This window comes from Aulostomus chinensis, chromosome 13 (assembly GCF_037954235.1).
Source record: "Aulostomus chinensis isolate RoL2024-O1b breed Wild chromosome 13, RoL_Achi_v1.0, whole genome shotgun sequence".
In the NCBI taxonomy this organism is placed as follows: domain Eukaryota; kingdom Metazoa; phylum Chordata; class Actinopteri; order Syngnathiformes; family Aulostomidae; genus Aulostomus; species Aulostomus chinensis.
This window is the reverse complement of record NC_141332.1, coordinates 10028060-10049435: the sequence shown is the minus strand read 5'-3', so window position 1 is coordinate 10049435 and position 21376 is coordinate 10028060. Positions and strand designations below refer to the sequence as shown.

The 21376-nt window shown below is 41.1% G+C and overlaps 1 protein-coding gene across 3 annotated transcripts in view; it reads left to right on the top strand.

Moving 5' to 3' along the window:
* gria1a (glutamate receptor, ionotropic, AMPA 1a) overlaps window positions 1-21376 on the top strand; it is a 69621-nt gene that overhangs the window by 37432 nt on the left and 10813 nt on the right. For 2 of the 3 annotated variants that reach the window (XM_086223082.1, XM_086223084.1), the window contains exons 12-14: window positions 15989-16187; window positions 16377-16624; window positions 20260-20374. In XM_086223082.1, the coding sequence (XP_086079208.1) occupies window positions 15989-16187; window positions 16377-16624; window positions 20260-20374 (562 nt within the window). Of the gene's footprint in view, window positions 1-15988; window positions 16188-16376; window positions 16625-20259; window positions 20375-20945; window positions 21061-21376 lie in introns of all 3 variants that reach the window. The other variant, XM_086223083.1, reaches the window with a different exon arrangement.

Here is a 21376-nt window from a genome sequence, read left to right as displayed (position 1 = left end):
TTAAGTGTCTGAAATTAGAGACACTGAGGTCGACTTTTTGAGCTTTCCAGAGGGACTAGCAGGATGAGATGAGACGATAATGTCAGTATAACGCTGTTAGCTCTGAACCGGCGGAGACAGGCTGGGTCACAGAAAGACACAGAGCTTCTTGTCTCTTTAAACATTAAGCTGTGTGTTCATTATGTATGTGTAGTGGTGGATATGCATTATGTATCTGTAATGTAGCTTTGTTGTGAGGATGGAGAAGCTGATGCTGTAGATGCAAGGATTTATTTTAAGACGGGTTAGATAAGATGCTGAAAACTTGAAAATGCCTCCATCCCCTCATAAATACTTCTCTGCACTTGGCGTAACATTCCCAAACTTTTTCACACTGCGGACCCCAGCATTGACTCTCAAGAGGCTGCAGGCCTCCATGATAAGAGATGTTGTGATTGTGGCTATGTTCAGATGCCTTTCACAAGCATATAAACACAAGAAACTGGATTCAACATTCTTGATCTGACCTTTAAAACGATATCATTCACATACTACATTTGCATGCATTTACTTTTTCTTTTTCCCTTTTCTGTGAATAGAGAAGTCATTACGAATTGCCTGAAAATTACACAGTTACAGTATATTAAAAAGTAGAGGCCTCAGGGGTATGCTCTCTTTCATGCTGAAACTTAGGTATGCCTATTACATGTGAGGTTACAGCCACCTAAATATAGCAGGGACACAGGTTTCTCTCATCATTCCAGTTAACGCTGTTTGTCTGATAATGATTATCCATGTAAGAGCTGGCCACTCAAAGTACAAAAACAAAAACAACAAAAAAAAAACCTTGGCACAAAAATTACACATCTGCAGTATAGAAAATTAGCTTTTGTGGACGCCGGGGTCTTACATGGATAATCAGTCTCTGTGGGACTGTCCTCTTGTTTGGTCCAAGGGTTGATGGCAAATGAGCATATTTGCCAGAAATTTGACATTCTCCTTTAAGAAATGTGAGAAGCCAACACCCACACCGTCCAAGCAGAGCCAACAGCAGGAGCCAGATGTTTTTTTATGAGGCCTCCAGGTATGAACAGAACAATTTGTTTCGAAGGGTGAGAAACGGCAGTGGTGCTCAGTCAACCTTCCCTGTATGGCTGAAGAAATCACAGCAATGTGTAGCGCTCCATTTTATTAGTCCCACTTCCATTTTGTGACATTTACAATGTAATTTCACTTTGCTCTTACCTTACACAAATATCACCAGGGAGAAAAGTCCGCATGCAGGTGCTCAGTACTACATGATATAGGTACAGGATCCCGACTCCCACATGCCGTTACCTGACATTTCCCATTTTTTGCCTGGAGACTCGGCTGTGCTTCATGGTCAAGTGTTCCCCTCGAACAGCCAGAGAACACATGTGCAATAACTATTGATTTGCTTCTACGTCTTACAGAGACTGAATGTCACCTTGCTTCCGCAAACAGTTCCCCGTGGTTTCTACATGCATGCACGCACACGCACACGCACACACACACACACACGCGCGCGCGCATACGTAGTCTTGCGAGGGTTCATACATATATGTATTCGTTTTTTTGGGAGAAAACGATCTCTGCTGATTGAAGACCTTTAAATATTTGTAAGAATATATTGTTCTTGCATATGAAATTGTATATTTTCTCGCCAGTTTTGTCAAGACTTTTGGCCTGTGCATACGTTTTTTTCATCCAGGTTTAGTCTAGGACAGGAATTATTATCAGCAGGAGTCTCTTGGTGGCTGCTTTAAGTGGAGGTATCGCTGAGGGCTTCAGTCAAATATATTTTGCCTTTCTTCCAAACGTTCTTCTAAGGTGACTCACCGTCCCTTGTTCCTAAGTCTTTGGTGAAAACACCATGGCAACAGGTAGAAAAAAACCAGGAGTTCTGGTTAGCATGTGCAGGCATCAGCATGATTGCCTCTGCATGGTGTCTTGAAAACCAACACAGTGAATGTTTCACCCCACTGAATACTGCCCCAGAGGAAACATCTTCCCCTTATAAATTTAGGTGACCTAGTTGCTCTAGTTTGCACGCCACATATTCACACACCGACGACATGCATATTGATGTTACGAGCTCCTCTGCAAGATTTAGAAGGACGTGGCATGCTTGTACTTTATCAGATGAAAGCGAATGCAACACTCACATATTCAGCCCGGCTTTTTCCACACACTTTGTTTGTTTGTTTGCTTTAAATCTAGAAATGCTTTCAAGGGAACATTTTCTTCTTTTGAATGTTTTATTTTATCAGCGTGACAACCAGTCCTCCATGATAATTGCACAGTACAATACAAGTAAAAATATTAAAATGGCTTCCCGTTAAAAAGCATTCTGAACCAGGATCTGTAAAGGAACAATTTATAGCTCAACGTGTTCACTCCAAACCCATGGGGGACTTGCTTATCAGCTACACATGTACAATGACATGTTCAAGAAAATCTGTATATTAAATTGAGGACAGTGACACAAGTGGTTAGCTAGAAAATCTGAATGAGAAATTTTGAATCCTGCTAGCTAAATGAATGTTAATTCATTTCCTCCTAATAGCCCAGCGCCTCTGATTGGACTGAATTCTCTCTCCTGCTGCCGGCTGCTCTCTGCAGTCCATCCTATAGAGCTGGGAACAATGTTTTATTTGCATGCCAATCTTACGGGAAGGAACTGTGGGAGTCAAACCTTCAGGTTGTAACTTGGATACAGAGTTATGGCTTTGGGAAAATGAGAAATTTTGAATATTAGATTTGATTGTGAAAAAAATGAATGGTCTTATTTTTTTCTTCTGTGTTAAGTGACCGTGGCGTAAGTGTGGTAATTCCCTTTGAGGTTTCCATGATCTAAGATCAATGAACTCATCAGGCTTCATTCCATATAGATTATTGGTTTTTATTGGATCATCTCGATTTACTGTCTTGTCTCTTCTTTAACTAATCCTTTGTTTTTATTCATAATATCTTAATTGTAAAGTTCCTCAATACTAGAATAAAGACAAATTCTCAAAAAAGTAGTTCCCATAGAAATTAAAGATCAACCAGTCCAAATTCAAGTCCAAGGACTTGAAAATTTGCTAACATTCAGACACTGAGACATTGTGTTTCTGATGCTGCTGCTTGTGTGTAGGTGCTTGCATGCCACACGTCATCGTGCTTTTGTCACGAAAAGGTGAGAACACAATGTTCTGGAGGTGCGTTGAGCTCAGAGGAAGCTTTTCTCATGCATCTCCTTCTAATCAGAGAAAAGGCCTCAGAACAACAATGTTTTGGATTACATAATAGGAATGTTGAATTTTCTTCTCAGTGTGTATGTTTTCTCACATACTATGAGTTTTTATACATGCTTTAATACATTTATGTGATACATTAATACGGATTGCGTGTGTGTGTGTGCGTGCGTGCGTGCGTGCATGCGTGCGTGCGTGCGTGTGTGTGTGTGTATTAGACACTCTGCTGCCTCGGCTATTTATTCTCTCCACGCCTTTGTGTACTGTGCTCTTTCTAAATGTCAGCACTGTCAGTCAAGCCCTCCCATAGGCCACCAGTCCATGCTGGTGGGTCTTCCTGGTGTTTATCACTGCAGACAGGTGGACTGAGAGAGATCCCCCTCCCCTCACACACCTCCACCCATCCATCCATCCACCCACCCACCCACCTATTTACTTGCTTCCTCTCCTCTTGTCCACTCTGTTTCCATCCTTGACACATGTCTCTAAATGGTTCAGCACCATCATCCCATGGCTTCACTGATGTTCTACCTGCTTGCTGTTGTGTGTGAGCAGATGAAACACACACACAAGCATATAATTGACACCGATGTGGTTCCCTTGTAGCCTGCGTTCCATACAGAATCAAGATCAGTTGTGTAGATTTCAAGCCAGATTTAAGGCAAGTTCGCAGTATACTGAAGGCACTGGGGGTGGGGTGGGGGAGGTCACCTTTAATTTATTCAGGGGTTTGAAATGTGTGCCTTGATCATATTCACATTTACATATACAGAACTCTAAGACACCAAGTTCACACATAATCTGATCTGCTGGCTACTGAAATTCCACCTGAGTTTGGCTGAAGGGCTTTGTTCATGGACCCCTCAGGGGTGGTGGCCAGGAAGGGGCCCCTTAGAGGTGGTAATGAGGGAGGGGCAAGCTCTTTTCCCTCTACCAGATGTAATATATGCCAACTAAATGATTAACAGGCATATTATTCATAGCACTGTCGCCTCATAGCAAGAAGGTTCCGGGTTCGAGCCCCGGCTCTAGCACGGGATCTTTCTGTGTGGAGTCTCCATGTTCTCCCTGTTCCTGTGTGGGTTCTCTCTGGTACTCCAGCTTCCTCCCACAGTCCAAAGACATCAAGAGGGGACGAGGCTGATTGATACTCTAAATTGACCGTAGGTGTGACTGTGAGTGTGAATGGTTGTCTGTCTCTATGTGTTGGCCCTGTGATGGACTGGTGACCTGTCCAGGGTGAACCCCGCCTCTCGCCCGAAGGCTGCTGGGATAGGATCAATTCACAGACTCTTGGAGTGAACCCTTAACAGGAGAAGCGGTAGTAATGGATGGATAGATGGACTTATTATTCAAAACACTCTTTTTTTTTCCAATAGCATCTTCACACTCTACCCTTTCATGTGGACCAGCATAACATAAACCTAGAGAGAAGTGAGGGGTCCCCATAAAGCTGTGGGACCACACACACACACACACACGCACACACACACACACGCACACAGTAACATCACATACCAATCATATTTCTTTCACACCATAATATCATAACAAAATAATTGCTTACTTTTGAGGCTCTGAGTGCACTGTCTATCATGCCTTTTTCATGTTTCTATATTTCATTTCCTGTATTTGCTACATAGAGCCACCTAGTGACCATATTTGGTATTTGTCACCTGAGAGTCCTCTGTCTTTCTTCTGTAGAGTTTTTTAATTGCCCTGCATCTAACAAGTAGGAAACTCTGACAGCTGCCACGTTCTGATGAAGGCTCCATTTTAACATCTATTATCATCATCTGTGTCTTCACTGTTTCACCATGAAATCTGAGTCAAAGCTTCTCAGACAGCTTGTAGCTAAGAAATTAATGTGGCATTTAGCGTATTGATAGATCTGGATATGATACATTTTTTTTTGCATCAACAAACTGCTGTTGTTCCTTCCTTCCATTGTTCCCTGCACCTGCCCTGCTCCTCTCTCCATCTCTCTCTCTCTCTCTCCATCTCTCTCTCTCTCTCTCTCTCTCTCTCAGAGTGACATGATGGCTGCCCCCTCGCTCCCGCTCCTGTCACTATTAGAACATTCTCTACATCACCATGATGTCTCCTTCTGTCTCTTCTGTTACTGTTTTAGTAAACCTATCAGCATTCCTTCTTGCAGTGGTAGAAAGATAGTATAGGTGGTGAATAAAAATAGAAGACTGACGCAGTTCTATTGCATTATGTTGCATGGTGGTCACCACTTGCTCTTTGACATGTATTCAAATACACCATACATGTATTAAGATATCTGGTAGACTGAGAGATGTCCACCTCTACCCGCCTTGTATCTATTATCTTGTTTTCTGAACATGTAGGAAATTGTCTGGTAAATTGAGAGTTTCCCCCTTCAGCTCATGCTGAGGAGTTAGAATTTTCTTTTTCTTACATAAGAGTTGGAAAACTTGCTGGAATATATGTATGAATATAAAGCCCTAGCTTTAAAGTCTATGCGGGTGTCCTTGAACACACCATCATGTGGATATTTTACATTGGCAGCTTTTTGCACTCTGGGTTATGAAGGACAATTACGAAAGGAACAATTGTTTCCATCTCACTTCGACTTGATGCTCTTGGTTTATCCAGGAATGGAAAAATAATGCAGCAATTCAGTCAAAAATGGTGATTTGTAAAATGTGTAACTACATCTACACATGCAAAATTGTGCGGCATTGATGACATGGCGTTGTCAGTGATATTGTTTTGAAATGGTTTGAAATGCTAAAATTTGTTTTGTGCATATGTATTTCAAGATTTTACCATCAAATCTTTCCATTGGTGGAAAGCCTTTTTAATCAAGTGATGTACTTATGATAAATATTATGATATGAAGATGAAATGCAAAGCTCGCTGACCTCAAAAGGACATCAGACAATCAGAGCAGCACAACTGGAACACACTCCACATTACCATGACCCTCAGAGCTCATTATGTGGCTGTGCGCATACCAAACTGAAGTAAACTCACTTGTATAGATTTTGAATAGACCTCCTTTTCTTTCAGTCTTTTCTTTCTTTCCTTTTCTAGTACTCGAGAATGCAGGAGGAGCCACATGTATTTTTATACACTCACTTTAAATCTAATGACACCTATGGCTACGTACTACAAAAAAGGGCAAAACTGTCCCAAAATGTCCATTGATAAATTCTTAAGAGCAAAACTTTCTATGCAGAAGGCACCAGTTTAGAACTGTCCTATTCTGGATCATGTTGTGCATCTCCTGAATGCACTCCCCCACCCCCCCACACCCCCGAGTTCTGGATTTATAAATGATATCATTTTTGGATGGAAATCGAACTATCTTTGTGTTTATTCCTCGGTTGAATCATTGTTGCAGTTTCCTTTCGGTCATCAAGGAGGTACAGGAGGTCGCCTCTGGGACCGTAAAAGTTTAAAAGACACATTTTTGACTTCTATTTCATTTAGATTCATTTTGATGCTGTGAAAGTAAACTGTCGGGGCTAAATTTCCCGAACACGCTCTGCGTACATTCTCTGTTTGCCTTGTGTAACGCACCATGAATTGTAATTACTGATCTTAAATTCATATGAAGTTCCTTTGTGAGCTACATTTTTCTACTGTATTATTTATTCTAAAGTATAGATCATGTTGACAACATTTTATGAAATACATTCATGTGAGGAAGTCTTTCATTCAGTGATACGTGACTAAATAATTTAGAGATCTTGCACAGGCAGTAAGAATGATCCCAATATGTCATCTTACTTTGTTTTATCTTTAGAATGAGCAACCAATGTAATCTTGAATGTGCCCAATGCAATTAAGGTGGGGTGCCCCGCCTACATTATGGCCTCTTAATATGTTAGTAAGACTTAAATATGGAAAAGGAATTTTTAAAATCACAGCTATAATGTTGCCCGGTGAGTTGTTTGATCAGAGTAAAGCAGCAAAGCTTTGGGAAGAATATTTCTGTTATCAAGAGAATTAGAATTACTGATCTGGCAGAGAGACCATTTGGTTTTTGTTATCATTATCAACAAGAAATGAATTCTGGTTACACATGATGGCGTTACATAATTGTTGTGTCAGTGAGTTGCTGTCAAAGCTGTTGAGGAAGTCTTGATAGGCAAGAATGATTTATTCATGAAGAGATGGTTCAGTTTAGTTCACTTATGTTTTATTTATCGGGAAATCGCATGAAGGCAACTTTTGATCATACATGCATGAACTCTCGCTAACAGAAACTAGCGCAGCACATACACACCCATGCGCACACAGACCCCTGGAGGATCACTGGGACATCACTCTTTGTACACAGAAAGAGATACCATCCCCTTAGAGACGTATGTCAAATCTGCATTTAAACACAGTCACAAAGAGGCGCACATATGTTTTCGGCAGCACAGAGGACTTTGCTGTAATCAAGCTGCGGCAGAGTGTCTTCCCCCCTGCTTTGAATTATACACAAGTGCCACAGCCATGTGGGAAACCTACCTGGACAACAGTAACTATCACCAGTGATTTGAGTGGCAGGAGTCAAGCATTCGTCTGCTCGCCTGTATACTACAATGAGACGTAATGAGAGCTTTCCCTCAGTCACGGCAATTTTCTCCTATTATCGGGGTAGTTGCCCCTATCGACGCTCACACAGAATGACAGAGCGGGAGAGGCTGCGGAGTGAGATGACTGGAGTCTCTCTCAGCTCAGATGTACTGTTTGGAGTGCAGAGTGTGCTGCCATGGCAACCCTAAAGCAACTGATTTTCCTCTCATAGCAAAGCAGCTTCAATCCAAGAGTCTGTGAATTGGTGCACACTGGTCCGCTATTATTATGAATCTGATTCAGTGCGGTCAGTTTACACATTAGGTTATTGATTTTAAACAAACAGTTGTGATGAATCCGCGTTTGAGTCCTTTTAAGGTTGACTAAGTGTGTTCGGGGATAGCTCGTCACACTCTACTGATCTCAGGTTACGTGAGGTCAAGACAGCAAACGAGTGAGGAGCAACACTCACACGCGTGTGCAGCTGCACACTTGTTTTTCAATCCGATCCTCCACAGCAACTTGAAAAGTCTCAGGAGCCAAATTGCTGTGTGTTCATGCACCGCCAATCAAACAGACCATATGCTGTAAAGCAGCCACTTAACTGAGCTAGTCTTAATGAAACCAGCATGTATTAAACAATTACACAGCGTTTTGAATTATTATGCTTTTGTCAAATTTTCAATAACACACTTGAATTAGTGTAGCTTTTGGTGCAGATGCCGAAGGCTGGTAACAACATTATCATAATGTTCTGTTTTCAACTCAATAGCATGGTAATATTGACCTTTAGATGGAGACTTGGAGGGTGTGTGTGTGTGTGTGTGTGTGTGTGGGGGGGGGGGGGTATTTTAATAAATCATTATTTCTGCTCCCAGCTTAAAGTTTGCATGTCAGCTTGGCGTTGAAGATGAAAGCGTTCTGAAAATATACTATCGTGACAGCAACAGAAATGCAAGCAGCCAAGCAAACTAAATCTGCCACTTTGCAACAATATTGCCCATCACACAATTTTCATCCCCTACAGGCTCAAATGAGGTAATTTAACATCATCGGCTTGTTTTTAGACCTTAAGATCCTCCGAGAGACAAACTGACATCGGCTCATTTAGCACTAAAATCATAGTGTGTTACCCATTGCCTTAATTTGGTATGCCTACTCTGGGTTTAGTGGAATTTTGGATGCACAGCGCAGTGCCAAAGTCCCCCCCCTTGCATGTCGGTTCAGGAGCCACTACGGTCTATATGGCGTCTGACTTGCATTAAAAAAGGTAATCACATTTATAAATACTTTATTCTGGTTAAGTATCCTGACATGCTCACATTATCATGCACGTTTTTTTTTTTTTGTCAGGCTGTTTTTCACTGAGGAGGCAACTGGGAATGCCAAGCTTCATAAAACTTTTATCAACTCATAACATTTACTTGCAGCAAAGGCTAATTAACGAATAACCTGTGATTTTTGTCAGCAAATTTAAAGGTCTGTTAAACCGGTGGAATGCAGCTGAGGTGTATGTATGGAGGAAGTATGACTGCGGTGACTTAACTCTCGCTGATCCTCACGACCTCCACATTATGTGTAGAATAAGTTAAGAAACAATCTCTGCTGTAATTTCATTCAAATCATGTGAAGCAGCCGTTCATCATCCTCTGCTCCCTTTTAGTTAAACTTCTTTGAGATTAATTGAACCAAATGGTTTTTTGCGACGGCCCCATTGTTTCTGATTTTTTTTCTGTTGAAACAATTGATTGGGAATAATGTAATTGTTTCATTTGAAGTACGACGACCAGTGAACAGTTGCAACTTGCACACAGCATCTGTCTGCACCGAGGTCCATCCACTAGAAGTGTCAGACTGTAGGAGACATGTCTCTAGCATTGTCTTCTTCGAACAAGCCTGAAATCTCACAGTAATTTTTCATGATTTTAGAATAAGTTGAATTATTGTGTTGGTCTGACTAAAGCTGAAATTTTAAAATACACATCACTTTGACTGAAATCATTCTTTTCAAAGTCAGACTGAAAAGAATCAAATCCAACCCCCAACTGAACTGCTTGTTCCGCTGGTACGACGACCGTGTTTAAGCTGGAAGTCAAACGGCAAACCGTCAAGTAACATCACCTTGGGTTGGGTTAAAGAGTCGTCCATCTTCAAGGCTACTTCATACAAATCCTGAACTTGTCAGTGGTACCAGCCCAGATGGATTTCCAACCCAGCCACAATCAGAACCCACCAATTTATACTGCAAGCAATTAGACAGCATGAGACTAAAAGCTGAAATTGTAAATGTATGTTAATAACGTACCTGATTAATTGTATTTTTTCCAAGTTCAATGTGGCTCACTTGGACAATCAGAGTTTAGGAGTGCCACCCTGGACACCCCTCTGTCTCTGTCCCTGGTGGATGGACAGATAATTGTCTGATATAATTGGGTAGAAGCTGTTTTGTGGTTTCCAGTTATAATGTTTTCAACACAGTATAATTCATAGAATATCAGTCCTCCATCAATCATTTTCACCTAAACACATTAGAGGGTAGAGCCAGGCTTGAACAATATTCTTTAAGACAGGGGTGTCAAACTGATCCAGTAAAGGGCCGTGTGGCTGCAGGTTTTCATTCCAACCAAGCAAAAGCAACACCTGATCCAACAAATGAGCTGTGTGGACACAGCTTGATTGATCTAAGTAGATTCAGGTGGTGCTTTTCCTCAGTTGGAATGAAACCCTGCAGCCGCACGGCTCTTTACTGGATCAGTTTGACACCTGTGCTTTAAGATCTGATGAGCAGAAAACCGATGTGCACATGAAATTTATGGAGATGTAGATTGGTGTACCCTTCCAAAGTTAAACAATTGTGTGGCCTTTGGTTGGTACATTTCAGGGAAAAAAATTGGACCAAATGTAGTGTATTGTTATTGTTATTATTATTATTATTATTATTCTTAGTCATGTTATAGTCCTGTCATCTTGTCTCTTTGATGTGGTCTTGATATAAATAATGCTTTGGTGTTGTATTTGCTGCATTTCCCTGTCTGCAGCAGCTTCTCAGTACACACTCACTAACACTTACGCCTCATCCATTACACCAAGTGTTATACCTCTCAGTCTATGTGCTGCCATCAGTATCAGCATGTACAAAAACAAGTCTTACCCGTCAAGCCACTTTGGGAGTGTATGTAGTGAGTCACTGGAACATACAGTTGTCTCTTTCATCTTAAAGAAGCCAAAAAGCAATGTAGCAGAGAACTCTTTTTCCATCTGATTTGTGTTAGAATCACACTATAATTAGAGACCATTTTCTTTATCATTTAAACCTCTGTAATTCCTAATCCTTTGTAATGTGGCCATTACTGGCTCACACTTGCTAAAGTCATTAGTCATTGCTAATTACCATATCGAATAGAGGAGGCCGGCCAGGGGAATTCTAATGAGTTTAGTGCTGTGGCAACATCTCTGGGAGCTGTGGGTGGAGATCATCTAGTGACGGATAAAAATTTTGATGTGATGCAAAGAAGTGGTCCGATTTGTTTTGCTGTCAATCATGAATGACCAGAAGGCACACACAGACACACACACCCGGAACGTTTCTATAATGTATGTATTCGTAGCATATTTCCTGACCATTATTGTTGATACTGTACGAGGCACAGACGTGACCGCTTCAGTACCACAAAACCTGCTCTCCAGTGGCACCGGGGTGACCTTGTCCTTTAATGAGATTTCTGAATGATTAGATTCATAATGAGGACTCCCATGTTCCAATGCTGCAACCTAACATCGTCAAACTAGTTTTTGTTTTATTTGCTCCCCACCCCCGGGACTTGCATGTCTGTTTGTTTCATGAGCCAAGATATCATAGAAACTAGTGGAAGAATTTTAATGGAATTAAACTGAACGCAAGGTGATATTCCAAGGAACATTCAACAGGAATCAAACTGTAGCTGCCTGAAGACTGTTCCAGGCCGTGAGGAGACACGGATCGCACGGCAACTGCCTCAAAGTTATGGAACAGTCTACTTCTTACTATCAAGTGTTACCCCTATGTGGGCACTTTCAAGTACGGACTTAACAATCTATTTATTCAATGTCCCCCTGTTCCCTGCTCAGCTTAGTCGACGTCTTTGCTTGATGAATACGTTCTTGCTTTCGTATTGTGATGTGGTTTCACAGCAAAAGTTCTTTGAGTCCTTGTGAAACGGTTGAAACTGCGTCATCTTGAAGCATCTTGCTGGTTTTCATGATCTACCATCCAGGTGACCTATTTTTGATATAATGGTTGATATCTCTCTAAAATATTTGCATATTTTCATTAACTTCATTGAGGCGCTGTATTTTGATAAAAGAGATACATATTCATCTCCTGGAGATCTCATGGACGGTATACTGATCCGACAGACTTATTTTTAGCATGTTGTATTTACGAAGCATCCCTAGTTGATTAATGAGCTCTCTGAGTGCTTTCTACTTTCTTCAGTTATTGTTTTGATTAAGGGGTTGGAATTAAATACCGTGCCTTTAAACTATCAGTCATCAAAGTGGAATACATTTATGGCTGTCAGCTGACTAATCATTTAATCATGTGGGCTGTAATCGTGTGCATACACAGTTGTGTTGCATTCATGTAAACAGTAAATCCATGCTGCTTTTGCTGCACCCATTACTATTCCTTTTCGTCATAATGCAATAAAAGAGGCAGGCAAAGTGAATAATTGATTAATCATTGCCTTAACAAGGCTATGAAATTACAGGGGTACTTGGAAGATTTCCCTTACTGTAATAAGACAGCTTAGTTAGGTAACGAGGCTCCGAGGTAGGCTGCTCTGCAATAATATATGAAGAGAGCAAAAGAGGCTCGAAGGAATGAGGTTCGAAAGAAAACAAAAAGGAACAAACAGGTCCGTGTTTGCCAGTGCCAGGGAGGAGAACCAATCCTCACACACACGCACGCACACACACACACACACACATTAATGCACAAAGCAAATGGTTAACAGTAACATACTCTTAGACTTTGTCCTCCAGAAGTGTGTGTGCATACTTGAATATGTCAGTGTCGGCGCCAAGGTGGAGGCCATTTTTGCCTGGGTCCAAAACAAACTCCTGTCAGGCCCACGGTAAATTAGGAGACAGGCGAGGAGCACAGCGGAGACACAGGGTAGATGGAGTCAAAAGGAAAGAGAGAGAAGAGAGAGAGCGAGAGAGAGAGAGAGACGATTGAAGGAGAGTGAGACGATTGAGGGAGAGTGAGACGATTGAGGGAGAGGGATTAAATGGCTGTTTACTGCCATCTCTGGAGCCCAGCAGCAGTGAAAGCTAAGGACTTTGTAAGCCTCTAGTGCTACCATCCAGTTTACTTTTGATCTATGCCATTGTCTCTTAAACTGCCCCCCCCCACGCCGTTACTTATATCTAGATTTCAGCATTACACACTCTCTTTCAAACTCCTGATTGCTCTCCATTTGTTATGATATCGCACACCTCACATACCCCAGCAATAATAATCAAAAACATTTACTCTAATACTCTCCTGGGAAAAAATGAAGCATTCTGCAAGTGGGTGTTGATTCATGAATGCTGACTAATGAACGTAAAATCTAAAAGATGCATCGTCTTCAATCATTATTTTTTCGAGGGATGTGACCGATGAAGGATCTTGATAGTCGACACGTCAGAGGCATTTCCAGATGAATCATTTAATGGCCTATATGTGGTATGCTACATGTAAATGTTAATTATTGCTCAAAACCTGAAAATCAATCAGGTCAGGATTCTACCGTGCTAGCCTTTCCAGAGAAGGACGATAAAGAGTAAAGATAAAAAAATAAGGAGGGAGACCAGGGTATTCCAGATAATAGTAGTGGGTGAGTTTAAGTAAGTGGTGTAAATATAGTAGTGGGAGTAAGTAGCGTAAATATTCAGCACAAAGGAGTGATGAATTGGTGTTAACGTAGCTGAAAACACAAAGCTAATAAGAGAATTGCTTGACGTACGGTCAGAAATGTTCAGAATAAGGCTCTCAAAGTCAGCTCTTTTGTAATAACAGAGTGTAACTTCTTCTATTTTGAGGGGGAAAATCACTGCACTGGAAGTGATTTTGGGCAGGAGTGGCAAACGTGCTGCAATTCAAGAGAACAAATGCAAAAAGAGAAAACACCAGCAAATTAAGAAAACAACTTCATCAATTTTACAAAACATTCACAGCATGAAGGAAACACGGTGCAAATGCACTACTAACAAATGCTCCGCAACAACCCAAAACACTTCTGTTAGGAAAAACATTCAAAGTCTGAAAATGAATAGTAGAAACAATGCAAGTCAAGCCACCACAATGGAAGTGCCAGGCACCAGGGCACGATTATAATGGCCATTGAATAAAAAATAAAAGGCTACTTACTTTTCAGTTCGGATAGAGTTCCCTCAGCTTGTCCTCCCACTTCTTAAATCCAACTCTATTTACTTAAATGTACATACGTATTTATTGTTGTTGATGTTTAAGTGTTTAAGTAAAAAAAAAAAATCCAATCTTTGTATGTTGTCTGTAAAAGTGCTTAAGAAAGAAAATTTAGAAAATAAGTTCATCTCTCTCACCTGGTGTCTCTGTCTCACTTCATAAACTCCCACTCAATGCTGCCCCTAGTGCCCTGGAGTACTTCCTTTATGGTTGGTGGATTTACAGCATTTGTTTGTTTGTTTGTTTTTTCTGCTTGTTTTGGACTTTGGTTTTTTTTCCTGATAGAAGTGTTTTGGGTTGTTGCAGCGCGTTCAGCTACTTGGTTGCGTTTTTTTTTGTTTGTTTTTGTTTTTACCTCATTTCTTTTCTGCTGCGTATGTGTTGTAACATTGAATATGCTTTTTTTTCTGAATTTAATGACGTTTTCTCTGAAATTTTGTACCTCTTGGCCACCATAAAATCATGTCTGACAACAACAATTTGTTTGCAGTCAACACATTATTACTTTTATCTGATAGTTTGACATTTTTACATTCCCACTATTGTGAATACAAGCTTTTTATGGACTGAAAGGACATTGTGTATTAAGTGAGTACATGTGCTTGATTTGCTGGTCCCTAAATGCAGGAAGCAATGGTGAGAGCTCTGTGAAACAGTTAACGGTTGCCATGCCAAATACAGTATGCTGACGCACCCCCAGACGGAATAAACGTATCCACTCCCACTTTAGCAGTGATCAGTGAACAAGTCAAAATATTAGTCTACACCCAGCCCCAATCCAAACACACACCCTGCAGACAGTTGTGCATTCTACCGGCTGATTTTCAAAGCATCCATTCTGTGTTTGCTCTCTGCTCGCTCACTCGCTGACTGCTCTTTCATCATCCAGCCGTCATCTGAAAAGCATCTTAAATGATTATATTTTAGCTTCTCTCGTTCTCTGTTTTTGTTTTTTTTTTCCTCTCCTACTTAATCTCGCCTTCATGTTCACACTCCATTTGGCGTGACAGCACAAAGGTGACTCATGAAAGCCTTTTTTGTTTCAGATTTGTGTCATTTCCATTGCGTAAGCTCCACCACTCTGCTCCCCTGCGTTTGTCGAGAGACCAATATGTAACGCAACATGATTTCGGCTGTTGCTTTTCAAGTTGGCTCATCGTGAGGTGAAGAGATGAGAGGAAATACAGGGATTTGACTTAGGGGATTTTGCACACAAATCACCCTTTTTTTTTTTTCTAGAGCAGTGGCTAAGTGTTCTCCTCTGCCTATTAATCCCTAACAATTAATGTGCGTGGTTCCATGAAACATATTGGCAACTTTCTTAAAGTGAGATTAATTTGGCAGGCAGGAGGCTGAGTGGGCCTTTGTACAACTGGTTATCTTTTCTTCACACATTGGACTAAGCTCTCCAAGCCTGGTGGAACGACAAGTGTGTGTGTGTGTGTGTGTGTGTGTGTGTGTGTGTGTGTGTGTGTGTGTGTGTGTGTGTGTGTGTGTATGTGAGAGAAAGTGCAGGGGGAGTGTGATGCAATGTAGGTCATTTGGATGGTGTGAACAACACCGGGGTTTTTAGATTGCCTTCTCTGATCGCGTGCAAAAATTTGCCAAGAAGGAAAACAAATGCATGCCTCCAATATTTATTTTCCCATTCACCTAATTAACATGTAATTGATTGTATGTGTGTTCAGAGAAGAAATGAGATGCGTTAATTAAACATACATGTTAGCATTTCGCTGTAAGCAATGATGCTGTGTTTTTTCAGCTCTCTGTCAGGGCGCATTGTCGGAGGCGTCTGGTGGTTCTTCACCCTCATCATCATCTCATCCTATACGGCCAACTTGGCTGCCTTCCTCACAGTGGAGAGGATGGTGTCGCCTATAGAGAGCGCTGAAGATTTGGCCAAGCAGACAGAGATCGCCTATGGAACACTGGATGCCGGCTCCACCAAAGAGTTTTTCAGGGTGACACACAAAAATATCCAGCATTTATTAACGCTCATCAGAGATACTCTATAATATCATCACGTCACTGGTATCAGCAGAGACTGACAGAAAAAAAAATCCAATATCATGCTTCGCTAATTGTGAAGTCCTGGGATAAAGCATCCACTCTGACATTATGTCCTTCTCTGTTTCTCTCCTGGCTGTCAGAGGTCAAAGATCGCTGTGTTTGAGAAGATGTGGTCCTACATGAAGGCGGCCGACCCGTCTGTGTTTGTCAAAACCACAGACGAGGGCGTGATGAGAGTCAGGAAGTCCAAGGGCAAGTATGCCTACCTGCTGGAGTCCACCATGAATGAGTACATAGAGCAGAGGAAACCCTGCGACACTATGAAAGTGGGAGGGAATCTGGACTCTAAAGGTTATGGCATTGCTACTCCTAAGGGCTCCCCCCTCAGGTAAGCTCCTGCCACTGCAGGAGAAAAGCCTTGTACATCATTTGACATCTCTTGATTCATCCATCAAGCTCATGTATGATACTCATTTTTTATTGGCTTTGACCAACATATCTTGTCATCAGAACAATGTAGTATTTTGATTGTTTTACACATAATGCCTTTTACTTCTTCTAACATGTTTTTGTTCAGTTTACATGTTCCCACATTTCCCATTTTCACATTCAGTTTATGTTTGTATGTTTGTGTCTGCAAATAAATAGTATGCAACTAACCCAAACATGTGAGCACTAGCAGAAGTGTAAAGCGGCACTGTGAGATGTCTCTACCTTTTTTAGCAAGGCAAATTTAGTTTTCTAATTGCATTCTGAGTCTTCTCCTCAAGCCGATGGCTGGTTTCATTTTTTGAAAAGCATCACTTCAAACACGAAAAATTTGTACCTCTTACAAACCAACCGGGTCAAAAAGATCGCATCCCACACAGCCACCTCTTCACTTAAGCCAGAGCTCACACCTTTAACATGGAGTTGATTTTTTCTGTTTGTCACATTCAATGTAATAACGGATGTAATGAATGATAATGTCATACTGAATGTCCAAGAACAGCAGCAGGTGCCATTTCACATCACATTAACACCTTAACCAGCTTTCCATTCATATTTCTGCTGCTACTACAGAGAGAGTGGAGGAGCTAGAGGCATCTGAAGCTTTTAATCTGTCTCTAATAGGCCTCATTCATTTTAATGAAAGGAGCCATATGGAGAGATTTCATTCAAAATCGCTGAGGAATGATTTGGGTTACCACCTTGGTTGGCAGCCAGAGGTCAGATTGTTTTCACTAAAAATGTTTCCTTCAAATTTCACTTCAATTATTCTCTACAGCAAGGAAGTGCTGCAATATGATAAGTTAAGTGACTAAATTAAATCACGTAGTCTTATTGGTCCAGACCTACCGTGTGGGAGGCTTCCATCATCTCCCTCTCTCTGATAATAACTGCTGGAGACATGAATGTTAACTTCAGGATGCCACTGTGGCCCTTCACATTGTCTGATCCTGCCTGTTTTAATTACAATTAAAGTTGTAATTGTCATATTGAAGGACACCGTTTTTCATATTCCAGTAGATGTTTGCTGCTGACCTGGAATCAGACATATGTGAACATCCGGTGTCTTCAAAGAGTAGAGTTACACCTGCAGTGTGATGTATGTGAAAATATGTACAAATGACTAACAAGGGGCATTGCAGGTGTAATGGAGCTCATTGCAAAACAAATGACTTCATTTTTATTTTTACAGGTTGTACTGACTGCTTGCCTTAAACTGCAATATTGTCGATCATTCTGTGAAATGTTCTGCATATTTTCTGTGATTCATTTCTTCCATGTATAATGTCCAGCCACCCTGCCTGACAGTTCAAGGAACAAGGCAACTTTTGAAGGGAAATACATTTAGCCACCATCCTCCTTTGGAGCTAGACAAGAGGATAGATGCTCATTCTCACCTCTGTGTGTGCATTACAGAGCTGAAACACACAGAGACCAGCTGACTGCTGGTTCTTTTAGCAGAATGAATGGTAGTGGAACAGCATGTTCCACAGCATGTGAAGAGGGTGTTAACAAAAAAGATATGAAATACAAAAAGGTGTGAAACCAGGTTTTCCCTTGTCCGCTGCCCTTTCTATCCTGCCTATTAATCAGTTGCTTTAACAAAATGAAACGAGTTAACGGAGTTAGCGATAAAAACATGCAGCAGTGGAGAGAAAGTGACTGACTTGGCATATCCCTTGATATAACTGTTGTTATTTAAAAAAAAAAAAAAAAAAAAGACAAGGAGAACTTGATATTTTGAATGAACATCTTCACTTTTATAAGGAATTGTCTTGAGCAAAACCTATCCACGACAAAATTGAAGGTGTCTGGTTAGAAAGGAGCATCACACGGCCAGACGATTTATATTCTAGAAAAGATTGTATCACAGTAGTAGGTGTTACAACTAATTATAATGATTCATGTGAAAACAATTGGTAGGCAACAAAAAAATGAAATCAAAGAAGATTTTTTTGAAATGGCAATTGAATGATAGAATAATAGTCGAGTAACAATAGAATGTGTTCTATCAAAATCATTATTTTTAGCAACCATCTTCCCTCCTAAAGAGAAAACACTTAAAAAAATCAATGAATTGACCAAGACCTTCATTTGAGGTACCACTCAAGAGGTGACTCAAAGAGAATTGTTCTATGAAGCTAGAGATTATTTTGGTTTAGGTGCTCTAGAACTTGGTTACAGGTTGAAACTTGCTTCTGTTAAAATGGTCTTTGCTGCCATTCTTAAAAATGTTCCCTGGGTTGGTTATGTTTTAACATGTAAGAAAAGAAGAGGTTAAAAAATGACATGGTCATTGCTGCGATCTATTGTATGGTGATCAGTGTGTTCATTAGAGAGCTGACTGCTAGTTAGCTTAGCACAATGCACAAAAGGAAGACAGTCGGTGTGTTTACATGCTGTGGAACATACTCATTTTTGATTGTGCTAAGTCAGTTGGTCCCTGTGGGTGTCAGCTCCCTAAAGCCCCCCTCAAAGGAGAGAAGGGTAAGTAGTATCTTATCTAGTTCTGGGGAGGACAACAAACAAAAGTTGCCATGTTCCTTTAACCCCATCCTACCTAACAAAGCCTCCCTGACATCAACTGACCAATCTAACCACTGACTCGCAGGTCTCCGGACCATCCATGTCCACTCACTTTGACTTCTTTCTTTTTGTCTGAGTCCACTTGGCTGAGAAAGAATTCAGAGGTTTTACCAGCTCTGAGGATTACTGTGTTCCCTACAGCTGTTTTCTGCACTTTAGGTTGGGGATAAAGAGTCTTCTTCATCTACTAGCGAGAAAGGCAGACTATCACGAAACAAAATTGTTACAGCCCAGGAGAATTGACACTGATTTGAGGAAAAAGACAATGCGGCAAAAGCTGTAATCTTCCCCTCTTTTATGCAAATTTTGATTGCCTTTCTGTGATTTGTGAATGGAGAGAGTCTTTGTCCGCAGCTTGTCAGCTATAGGAAATACACACATACACACACTCACCAGAGAGAGAGAGAGCAACCCTTGAGGAGATGCTTTGGGTCACACATTTTCCTTTCAGCCCTTTGTTGTTCAAGATAACCTGACAGTTAAAACATCCAAAGTTTCTGTCTTCATTTGTCTAAGCCGATAGTTATAAATTAATCATCGTGGGCTTCTATTCACCAGGCTGCCATTATGGGTTGAATTTTGATAGGTTAGTTACCATAGCAATCTCAATGCTGGTGCCGCTGAAAAGGAAATTACCATCTGCAGACAGACTTCCACATCCAAGGCATCTCCATTTATAGTGTCTGCTCTGCCTCCCTCTGAGGCCCCTGCTTGGTAAAACCTGACTCGACTGCTATATGGGCATTCAGCATCTCAGCCCATTGCAGATGTACAACTAACATTAATCAAACATGTGCATCTAAAGCCAGCACTCCTGCTTCATATCAGTAGCATCTTGCAGGAGTTTCAAATCAATGTTGTCATAATCACCACCACCATGCGACCAATCTCTTTATATCTGTCCCATAGAGTGTCTCCTAATGGCTATCATCTTATATTATTTTCAAGAAACCCAGTAAACCTGGCAGTGTTAAAACTGAACGAGCAGGGCCTCTTGGACAAATTGAAAAACAAGTGGTGGTACGACAAGGGAGAGTGCGGCAGCGGGGGCGGGGACTCCAAGGTCAGAGCCAGTTTGATAAACCCTGCGGGTAACCCACCACCACCAGGAGTGGGGGTGTATGGGGAGGGGGGTAACCGGCAGGCCCACACTGCTCTATAACACTTTGTCTGACTGTGATTGGGGGGTGGGGGGGCTCCAGTAAACACACCAGCTGGTGCTCAGTGACAGACAGCATGGATATATTTAGTGGCTTTGAAATATTTTCATTTAATACAATGCTTTTGACAAAGTTGCAATTGAAACATCACTGATGATGATGATTGTATGCAGTGTGCCGGTTACCTGAAGTGATACATTAATACACATCTACTACCTTAGGGAGCAAGCTAACCAAGCTAGATGAAGTATTAATGTATATCACTTTGACTCTGATTTTTCTAATGATGCTATATGTATATATATTTATATATATTTGAGTGTGCGTGCTTGTGTGTGATGAGTTGTTTCTCTGACCATGAGCAAGGTCAAGCATTAACGTGTCTATGTATTTTGCTGCTCTGTGTTTCTGAGTCAATAACATAAAATAACATGGTATAATATGTTATTTATGTTATTTCTTTATGGTTGGAAGAGTCCCAGTAAACCTAGCGGTGTTGAAACTCAATGAACAAGCCGTCTTAGACAAACTGAAAAACAAATGGTGGTACGATAAAGGGGAGTGTGGCAGCAAGGACTCCGGAAGAAAGGTCAGTCTCCATGCCGGTTCTGTCACCTCACAGCACCTTCCAGCACAACCCTGCCCTGATCCTAGACCAGCCCCAGATCCCAACCTCAGCCTCTATAACACTGAGCAGTTACTCCCAATGTGACTCTAGCAGGACTACAGTACTTGCCCGAGTATAAGACCACTGACCCCAACACCTGTTTTTTTTATTTCAAAAAACCCTAAAAAAAAAAAATGCAACAAGGCAGGCAAATACACCACACCTGACCTCTTGAATTCCTCTTTTCAGTACTCATTACCAACAAAATTGCAGTTGGGTTGGATTGACGGCTTAATGG